The sequence below is a fragment of the Eufriesea mexicana genome, unplaced genomic scaffold (assembly GCF_001483705.2).
Source record: "Eufriesea mexicana isolate 0111107269 unplaced genomic scaffold, ASM148370v2 scaffold100, whole genome shotgun sequence".
In the NCBI taxonomy this organism is placed as follows: Eukaryota; Metazoa; Arthropoda; class Insecta; order Hymenoptera; family Apidae; genus Eufriesea; species Eufriesea mexicana.
Genome location: NW_016908280.1, coordinates 1,101,150 through 1,111,543, shown reverse-complemented (window position 1 = coordinate 1,111,543; position 10,394 = coordinate 1,101,150). Strand labels below are relative to the sequence as shown.

At 31.0% G+C, this 10,394-nt stretch overlaps 4 protein-coding genes across 9 annotated transcripts in view; 2 read left to right on the top strand and 2 right to left on the bottom strand.

Moving 5' to 3' along the window:
- Positions 1–693, bottom strand: part of eIF4B (eukaryotic translation initiation factor 4B) — a 3,369-nt gene extending 2,676 nt beyond the window's left edge. For all 3 annotated transcript variants that reach the window (XM_017910372.1, XM_017910371.1, XM_017910374.1), the window contains exons 1-2: positions 609–693; positions 264–392 (exon numbers count right to left, since the gene is read on the bottom strand). In XM_017910372.1, the coding sequence (XP_017765861.1) occupies positions 264–392; positions 609–618 (139 nt within the window). In that variant the 5' untranslated portion in view covers positions 619–693. The remainder of the gene's footprint in view (positions 1–263; positions 393–608) is intronic.
- Positions 694–1,192: 499 nt separating this feature from the next.
- LOC108554943 (proliferation-associated protein 2G4) lies at positions 1,193–5,009 on the top strand. The gene is made up of 7 exons (XM_017910365.1): positions 1,193–1,277; positions 2,557–2,779; positions 2,870–3,032; positions 3,116–3,295; positions 3,381–3,629; positions 3,717–3,863; positions 3,941–5,009. Exons 1-7 carry the CDS (start codon positions 1,193–1,195, stop codon positions 4,043–4,045), a joined length of 1,152 nt encoding a protein of 383 aa, XP_017765854.1. The 3' UTR covers positions 4,046–5,009.
- A 1,185-nt stretch (positions 5,010–6,194) lies between these two features.
- On the bottom strand, positions 6,195–7,919 carry Uba3 (Ubiquitin-like activating enzyme 3). Its single transcript, XM_017910381.1, has 4 exons — positions 7,527–7,919; positions 7,084–7,444; positions 6,678–7,007; positions 6,195–6,603 (listed from the first exon to the last, which is right to left on the bottom strand). Exons 1-4 carry the CDS (start codon positions 7,772–7,774, stop codon positions 6,223–6,225), a joined length of 1,320 nt encoding a protein of 439 aa, XP_017765870.1. The 5' UTR covers positions 7,775–7,919; the 3' UTR covers positions 6,195–6,222.
- A 51-nt stretch (positions 7,920–7,970) lies between these two features.
- LOC108554996 (coronin-2B) overlaps positions 7,971–10,394 on the top strand; it is a 13,785-nt gene continuing 11,361 nt past the window's right edge. Inside the window, exons 1-3 of one of the 4 annotated variants that reach the window (XM_017910472.1) lie at positions 7,971–8,001; positions 8,269–8,380; positions 9,218–9,511. In XM_017910472.1, the coding sequence (XP_017765961.1) occupies positions 9,368–9,511 (144 nt within the window). In that variant the 5' untranslated portion in view covers positions 7,971–8,001; positions 8,269–8,380; positions 9,218–9,367. Of the gene's footprint in view, positions 8,006–8,143; positions 8,197–8,268; positions 8,381–8,784; positions 9,512–10,394 lie in introns of those variants that run through there. The other 3 variants (XM_017910471.1, XM_017910469.1, XM_017910470.1) reach the window with 3 other exon arrangements.

Sequence of the window (10,394 nt, the reverse complement as noted above, 5' to 3'; positions counted from 1 at the left end):
TATATATATGTATATATATAATATATATATTTTTATATTTTATATATATATATATATATAAAATATAAAAATTATGGCATACATACACTCCGCGCGCGCGCGCATATCGTCTATATGCGTACATGTATGTATATGTACACACATATAAATGTATATATGTATGTATACATATACACAAATATATACACATTCAAACACAGGTACGAACTAAAAATTAAAAATGTAGAAAAAAAAAAAACAAAAAAAAATATCAATTATTTTACCACGTTCTTGTTCCACATCGTCAGCCCAGCTGCTTGATGGTTTTACTGGCACAATGGGTATTCCACCCCTCCCAGCCAAGAATGCCATTAAACCACAAGTTGTGCCCTTCTTCTTTTTCCCCTTTTTTCCTGATAGAAATAGATGTAGATTAAAACTAATATTTTTAAAAAAGATTTTTAATATGTAGTAGTACAATATTGAAAGCATGCTGCGTTCCACGGAAAGTTTGGTTATGTCGTGAAAAAAATGGTAAAAGTATAACAATATCAAGATTTCCGATATTGAAAATATCTTCGAACAAACGAAGTATTAGTCGCTTAATTTTATTTCATGAGAGAGTTTACCTGAAGGCATAGTTACGATTCGAATTTAAAGCAAGGCAAATCAAATCCGCGTTCCAATGAACCACACGATCAACCTCAGGATCCATAAGGCATGAAACACATTTTAGAAAGATGCAAGTCGACCAACATTGTACATTACAAAGTCAGATAGGAGGATTACGCTTTTATGCAAACATTTTATATAAATGAAATAAGTAAATACTTTTAAATTATTTTGAACAGTAACAATTAAAAATATTTATCAATTTAATTTTATTAACATTTTTTTTTTAAATACTGATCAATTCCTTTAAGTTCGTTAATGCCATTAAATATACAAAATAAAAAATGTATGGACAAATAAATAACAATATATAATATCATATTTTTCAAAATATACTTCGTTTTTCTACGGAAGAAACATTGAAAGGCATTATCAAGATAATAATATTTGCAATTCTCAATTAAGAGGAACCAATAGAGATCGTAAATAGGAAATTTCGGAACACATGGTTAACTTGGGACTGTGAGTAGCGCTAACTGTTACAGGAAGCAACTGCAAAGAAGCTCTAAGTCACGTGATCGTAACATAGTGTGCTGAAGACATGGCCGACAAAGAGGACACTGAGAGGACCATCGCCGAAGACATCGTTGTCACCAAGTATAAAATGGCTGGTGACATCGTAAATCGTAAGGAAATGACTTAACGTTAACTAATAAAGCTCAACAAATAAAAATGAAATTGCCTGGTTCATGCATAGGCCTCGTAATGTTTTATTTTCCGCTTGGCCATATGGAATGTGGCGCGCTAATGCCGGGCTCTTACCATGTGGGATAGCTAGCAGCGACTGTTACATTTCAATAACTTATCGATATATTGAGTACTTTGTTTTCCTAACGATTAATCGTTAAGAAATTATTAATTTTTTGTTACACAGCTCCAAAAACTATCCGTTTCATTTCATTATTGCAACGTAATGTTCATACTAAGAACCATAATCCGCTTGCACTCCTGTATCAGTGTGTTTCCATTTCCGTAAAAAGACCAGCAGTCAGATATTCAATGAAAACTTTTACATTGTATAGCTAGTTTTATTTTATATTAGTTTTTATCATTGCTTGAATAGAATATTCAGTTGTAATTTTGATATGCCAAATAAAAGAACCCACTATTCAAAATATGTGTGAAATCATCTAAGACAAATTTATTTCAAATTTTATATATAAGTGGGTCATCGATTTTAAGTGTTAATTTTTCTGTTCGTTTCGAACGATAATAAAGGAAAATTAATATTTCGTAGAACAAATTAATGGTTATAACTTTTGATCAAAACAAAATGTAGAAATATTTTTTTTAGAAAAAATTACAAAAGATGAAGTTTTTTTTTGCATTATATACTTAAATGCACTTTACAAGTTGTAAATGTATTTTTAATATTATTTTTTTTATTTTTTACAAAATTTAAAAAACATTACAAATGCTAAAAAAATTTTAACCCAATTTAATACTGTTTGTAAAAATATAACATGAATTTTTATGTAGTATTTCTTGATAATATTAAGTGATACTTAGTAATTCATTTTTTTAAAATTATAATTATGTGATACTCTTTTAAACCTGTAAAAAATTATAACATTGGTTGAAAAAAAAAAATATATATATATAAAAATAAGATATATAAAAATATGAGATATTAATAATCTTAAATTGTCATTATTTATTATAAAGGGTATTACAATATTTTATTTTAACATTGTGCAAAATATGCATTTTTAATGCAAAACATGCATTTTTAATGCAAAACGAAAAAAAAAATTTAATCTTAGTGACTTATTTATGCATTTATTGATTTGTTTTATTGATCTGTTTGTCTCTTATTTATATTATAGAAATCCTATGTATAGTCATATAATATTTGAAATAAAAATTAGATAGTTTCAAGTAACAAATGATACTTTATATTTTTAGGGGTATTAAAGCAAGTTTTAGATGAATGTGTTGCTGGAGCATCGGTGAGACAAATTTGTGAGTTTGGAGATAAATTGATATTGGATGAAACCAGTAAAGTTTTTAAAAAGGAGAAGGAGCTTAAAAATCCTACATGCATATCGGTCAATAATTGCATATGTCACTTTTCACCGATTGCAAGTGAACCAGATCTTATACTCAAAGATGAGGATATGGTAAAAGTGTAAGTTTATTATCCAGAAATATATAATATATTCAAATATAACTTAAATGTTTTCATTTCTCTTAAATAATTATTAATTCTTATTTTTAGAGACCTTGGGGCACATGTTGATGGCTTTATAGCAGTAGTTGCACATACTATTGTTATAGGTTCTTCATCAACAGAAAAAGTTACTGGTAGGAAAGCAGATGTAGTGCTAGCAGCACATTATGCATCTCAAGCTGCATTAAGACTTTTACAGCCAGGTACAGAGGTATGTTATTTATGTATACTACACTTCTATGTTTATAAATTACTTAATTTTTCTTTGTGTAATATTTTCTTCTGTTTATATAGACTTACACGATAACAGAAACAGTAGAAAAAATTTGTGACGTATATAAATGTAAACCAATTGAAGGAATGTTAAGTCATCAATTAAAACAATTCAAAATAGATGGAGAGAAAACTATTATTCAAAATCCAAATGATGCACAGAAGAAAGAACATGAAAAATACACTCTTGAGGCTTATGAGGTAGAATTTATTTAGTGTAATATTATGTTGACTCAATCAAGGTGGGGAAAACATTTATGCAATATACATGAATTCTGCAACTTAGGTGTATGCTATGGATGTGCTAGTTAGTACTGGTGAAGGCGTAGGCAGAGAACAGGACACTCGAGTTACTATATTTAAAAAGACAGAGGAAACATATCAGTTGAAATTAAAAGCATCACGCATGTTTTACTCTGAAGTCACTCATAAACATGGTCTTATGCCATTTAATTTACGAACTTTTGAGGACGAAAAAAAGGCTAAAATGGCAGTTGTGGAATGTGTAAGTCATAGGTTGATTGAACCATTCCAAGTAAGTCTATTAATTACATATAACTTCTGTGTTTAACCAAAAATATTCACGCCGTTATGTTTTTATTGTCGATTCACTTCATTATAGGTACTATACGAAAAACCAAATGAATTTGCTGCACAATTCAAATTTACAGTACTATTAATGCATAATCGGCAACACAAAATTACAGGAATTCCTTTAGATCTTGATATTTATCAATCTGAATATGCGGTTAAAGATCCTGAATTAAAAGTATGGTTTAAGTGTTATTTATTTAAATTTCCTCTCATCTTGTAGATTTCTATACTAGCTAATTATTTTGTTTATAGACTCTTTTACACACATCGGTAAATCCACGGACTGCAAAAAGGATGAGAAAGAAGGCCGAGAAAGCTGCAGGTGAAGTGGCGATGGAAGTCGATGCCAAGGCCTAACACAACCGTTTTAGCGTTCTTCATGACGTATTAAAATCGTGCACATTGCGTTACCCTTTGTTGAACAGCTTCAGAGCAGAAATTAGACACTTTTCAACGTCACAGTACCTTAAATACTTGTCCCTTTTTTGGGACACAATTGATAAATTGTGATTCGTCATATCGTTATATTTTTACCACGTCTGTATTGCGGTTTATCTAATTACGTAACTATATTTATATGAATTCAGAAACTGTCCGTGTTCGTATTAGTTTAAAAAAAAGTGTCAGGTTCTGCCCTGAATGAATTTGACTTCACGACACTTATTATGCCACCACTTATTGACACTTACGTTTTTATATCGGAGTATCTTTTAATGGACCATGGTATTATTATAAACTAAACAATGATTATTCGTAAGACATTTTACAGCTGATGTATTACATTTGGAACATGTGAAATCTATTTTGCAGCTAATGGTCAAAGTATGACTGTTATGCAATTTAATTCGACCGAGCCAGAAAGTGAATTGCACGTGCATTCATACCGTCTGTTTCTTTCATAGAAGGAACTAATAAAATACGATTTTCATTTTGTAAATGTTCTTGGGTTAACAAAAAAATGATCTCGTGTTAAATAATGTCTATTTAATTACGCTAATGGAAAGCCATTTTTATAGAATCACAATTGATATTTTCTACAGTTTCTGAATGCACTGCCGAATCTGACATAATTCACTTTGACACCAATGCTAGTTCTGCACTAGCTAATTTTGTGCATCACGTGTCTAGTAAATGAATAACTAATACCATAAAAAAACATCTGATTTCGAATTGTACAATTGGAATGAATGTCCATATTGGAATTCCGTATAAACGATGAAATGCCAATGAACCTCGAAGTGTTTCGTTGCAAGAATTCCCCAACCGTCAGAAAATATTTTATTATTATTCAGTTTGACTTTGCGCAAATTTTACTGAGTATTTAGACTACACATTACTCAAATAATTATAATTTTGTGTTCTTCATATTCGAGTGAAAAAGAAAGAATCTTCCTAAGAACAAGAGATTCTTGGGGAAGTAATCGTCTTATCGAGGTAAAAAGGCGAAAATTATGAAATATTGATACAATGTAATAATAGTTTTGTATAAGGAGGATAGATAATGTATTTGTTCTAGATATTTTTTCTACTCAAGTTGTGCATATGTCGAATGTTACCGAGTGTGCTCGTAAAACAAAAGATGTCTTAGATCATCGTGCACTGTCCTTCATTTGCTCTGATTGGAGTATCTTTCCATTTGATTTGGTACTATACTTATAATAAAAGTATTTACTAAATATGGAAAGACTATACTCATGATGTATTATCCCTTGACGAAGTTTTTTAATGAAACTTATTATTAAACAATGGAAAGATATAAGGGATGAAAATTCATTGTTGCAAATAGGTCATCAATAAAGTATCTATATAATGCAAAAGAGGACTGTGCACAATTCATACTTAACATAAAATTTAATATGGTGATATGAAATTGTTATTAAAAAAATATTAATGACAAGCTAACAAGTATAGATTTTGACACGTGCATATTTCGCGAATCATTAAATTGCTCCTTTTTTCTCTTTTAAAATAGTCATACTAATGCATTGATCTGTAAGATAATGTCTATTTCTAAAGTACGTCAAATTTGTCGATTTAAAGTTAGCGAACAAGAAACAGAATTTTACAAATAACTCACAAATTTTTCTATGATATATAATCTCTGATGAAAGTGAGAAACAAAACATCAGAAATATAGAATCATATTTGCAGCTGTGTCTTTATTGTTAATATAACAGGTATGTCATATAAACTAATCTAGTTTTAATACTTGCTTCTGTTATACATAAAGATAGTCAAAACGACTAGTACTATGAAAAAATAGGTATACCAGTTTATTACACAAAATTAGAGTAAATCAATATATTAAAAATAATGTTCAAAGTAACGTCACCTTGTGATATCTATTTATAGATTCGTTCAAAAATGATACATCGAAGACAATTTTGTTTTTATTATTTCGGTGAAGATAATGTTGATAAACCTTTTACTCGACATTATTTTTTAAATTAACGAAAAAGCAATATAAGTACTGTAAATATATATAATAATTTGTAGCCATAAATTTATGAACAAAACGAAAAATTTTCTGATTATCACATATCTAAATTACAATATACAAATTTTAATTTTAATACAATTGCATTGGGAGTAGTACTATCAGCAACATTTATCTCACTGCCGTTTCTAAGTCCAAGTTCGATCAATGTTTTTGTTAGATTTTCACGAGTTCTTTCCTCGATACTTGCTACAGTTTGCATATACAGTGTTTTATTTTTCCCATCAACATATGCTGTGAGACCTGGATTTTTCATTTGTAAGTCAGATTTTTCACATAGAAGTTCTATCAAGTCATTCAATTTAAATTTTGGGCTATTAATTTCGATTTCTTTTGGAATTTGGCTACATGCCACACAATCTTCTTTTTTTTCGGCTTCATAAGTGTAAGTATAAATTCCATCTACATCATTGAGTACCTTTTAAAAAAAAAATTATTTATTCATTATATTATATTATCAGACGACTAGTTTAGACTGACATAGTAAAATACCATATAGTTGTTTAATGAAGCACTACAACTGCTAGCAAGTTTAAATGCTTCTGTAGCACATGTTGCAGCAATTACAGCATTTGTAGATGCTACGGCAGGTATAATATTTTTAACTACACCTTGTACTAATCTGTATGTTAAGCCTTGTATTCCAAATTGTGCTGCTCTTTCATTGGATTTTTCATAAATCCAATTTATGTGTTGAGGATCATCACCATCTATAGCACAATCAAATGGATTTTCCTTTGGCCACTGAATTATTTTTACATATTCTACACAATGTTCTGGTAGACGTGGAGTATTTGCTATTGTGCATAATGGATATGTGACCTATATTTCAACATAATAATAATTTAAGGAAACCTGTATTGTATTAATTAAAAAGAAATATATTTAGAACATTTACCTGAGGAGGATATAAATCTAAAGTACACTCAATACAAGCAGTTAAACCAGGTAGTATTACTCTTGCATTTCCTTTAAAACCTTCTGTTCCTCCATCAATCATTGGTATTACACTGGACCGATCTAATTCTCCATCTTCGTAAACTAATAAAGACAACAACATACCATTGATCCATCTTCTTGCAATTATTGAGTCAAGACCACAAATTACTATGTGAAACTGTCTATAAAATTCTTCATCTTTATCTTGTATTTTGCAACAATGCGGTATAACATTGCAACCTGGAATTCTATTATTTATAAATTTCGCAGCTACATCTGCTTTTGACGAACCGATATCTTTATGACGGAAGAGAAATTGCCTGCAATTTTTTTAATAAAGTTTTTTCTTTTCTTAATGAACTTTTCGAAAGTCTTTTGGTAAACCATCATATATTTTCGTACCGATTAAGGTTAGATAATTCAATCGTATCCATATCAATCACATGAATTTGTCTAAATCCCATCAATGCTAAGTCTTTAAGTAATTCGCATCCTAAACCACCGGCACCAATAACAAGAATTTTACAGTTGTCTAATAAAAATTGTAAAGTTTCTGTTGATGGTTCGAAATCTGGTCTACAAAAAGGACCCGGTCTTTCTAATACTTTTCGCAAATTACTCCATCGTCTATGCATATGATCGGAACCCATTATCAAAATACTATTAAAACGTATTAAAAGTCACTTTCTGAATAATACACTTAATGTAAAAATATTTTAATCAAACATTTTATATACTCTATAACCTATTTAGACAATTCAAATATCTATTATGGTTAAGACACCTAGTATTTACGTCAATAACAGTAGCGACGCCAAACTGCCATTTCTAGATATTAAATAGCGACACAATAGTGGTACGTCAATATGAAGCAGCCGTAGGTAGCTTTCGGAATAGTCTACAATCTTTTTTCTTCTTTTTTCGAATCGCTTTCTTTTTTAAAAGAAAATCTATCAACATTAACCAGTGTCGTTTTCTTTGTAAAAATATGTATTTAAATTAAACTGAAATTTGTGTATAAAATTTTTTATCTTTAATCTGTGAAATACATAATTTTTCATGTAATTGACACGTACGCATAATCATTAATATCTAAGAATATGTTTGTGTAATTTTTATTCACATTTCATTTATTTAAATTCAGTGTTCATTTGGCATCTTTTATACACCGTTTCTCGAGCGGACCGTCTTCCATCACGGCATGCCCACAGGCACTCCAAAATCGATATGTAAATCGGTCTTACACGGATGAAATGGTGAGTGACGCTTGGCAGTGTTACATCAGATTAAACCGATTGCGTTTCTACACGATCGTGTGTACACTGACCGCGAACTTTAAAGTCGTTCAGAGACGCGCTCTCTTTTATTATCGTAAACAAATTCATTTTCCACGGACAATAATATAAATTTACAGATATTAAATTATCATATAATCGTTACACGGTGTCTATACCCGGTAACCTGCGTACGTATGCATCAAAGGAATCATTTAGATCTATGTAATAGAAGCATTTAAGAATCATAAGTACACACCATAGTATCTTAAGTCGAAAGTAACAAAACACTGTATACTTATGTATGATCTTTTTACTAATTCATTTTCATTGGTTCCGTCGGCTCAAAAATAAATATTAATACCGGTACTCGACTTTTTGGATAGCCTGTAGAGCGTGTTCGTGGTCTCCCTTCCCTTAAGACTCAAGCGGCGAGGAAGGATACACAATAAGACGCGTAGTCGGTGAATAAAAAGGTTGCGCTTTCTACTCACGAGCAAATGAGTTACCGACGTAGCAGTGCTCGTATACGGACATTTGTGTACGCGGGTATAACGTATGATTTCTCGATTCTATAAAACGATCGTGATTTAATGGAAATGCGTGATATTTGTTCAATTTGTGATATCACAGGAACGGAACGCTCGAGTGGCGTGCTCTCATGTTTACATGTTGCGCGCACGTCAAATCGATACGTTGTGTGCATGTGCGACTGGATTCAGTGAGTGGATTACGAAATCTGTGGACAGCGGAAGGGCTCGCACGTGGCTTGTAATTGTTCATCGCGTTGTGTGAACATTCTTCTTGTTTGGCATTTAGGTACACAGTGGGCCTATAGCAACGGACTTGGAAGATATCGAATAATAAGACAGCAAATACGTAGTAAAGTTCAAACGAAGAGGCGTTAATAAAATTGTCACTGGGGGTACGAGTTGGAGGTGGACAATTTGCAACGATTCAGAAGCTTCTATGGGATATAATATCGCGAATTGGGAAATGATACGTACGAGGGAGGAATTGGTGGAAAAATTGGGCCTAGACGGCGCAGATGACACTCATACTTTGTTGAACAATATGGTAGACGTCAGAGCTTGCTATAAGCCAAGTGGAAAAGTAAGATTTTTGCATTGAAGTTTTTTTTCTTATATGTCAGTTTAAATTAATGCATGTGCGTGGAGTTTTGTTAAATGCAATTAATACGCTTTTATTTGTTTGCTGTTTAAGTTTAATTGGTTCTTGAAGTAACTGCGAAATATTTAATCTATGTTTCATAATTGATTTTATGTTAATAGTAAGAGAGAGATAATGTTCATTAAAATATGTTTCTAAAATCCATTACATAATTAAATAAAATTTATTCCCAATACGACATAGCGACGATTCGACCTACAAGTCTTAACATTACATTGTTTATTAGTCATGTAATTCATAAAACATGTCGTTAACCTTTGTTTCTAAATCAAGAAGCATTTAAAGCGTTCTACTTTACCGTTCAACTTTATTTAAGGAAATTGCTACTGATTAACATTCATGATGGGGGGGTAAGAGCCAGTTCCACTTTTTAAGGAAGCTATTCATTAACTTTATAATAACCGATAATATCAACTCAGCTAAGTTCAGCCAATAGAGCAAGACCTCGAACTGAATATCGAAATGAATCGATATTCGATTGTTCGAACGTTTCATGTGACTTATTTTTCAAACTTTCGGTTATTCATACTCGACATGTTTTGAATTCCAATTGTTACTCAAACATTTCACATTTCAATTTTTAATCAAAATTCTCGAATTCAAACTTTCAATAATATTCTTTGTTGTTCTATAATATTAGTTATTTTGAACACTCAAGACGAGCAATCGAAACCTCAAATCCATTACCCCATTTCCCACCTAATTCCACTTATCTCCATTAATCTATACTTTCATCCTTTCCACGATTTCATTGCATTCTATTAACACTGTGCATAGGATTGCTAGTATGTACCTGTCTCTTTCC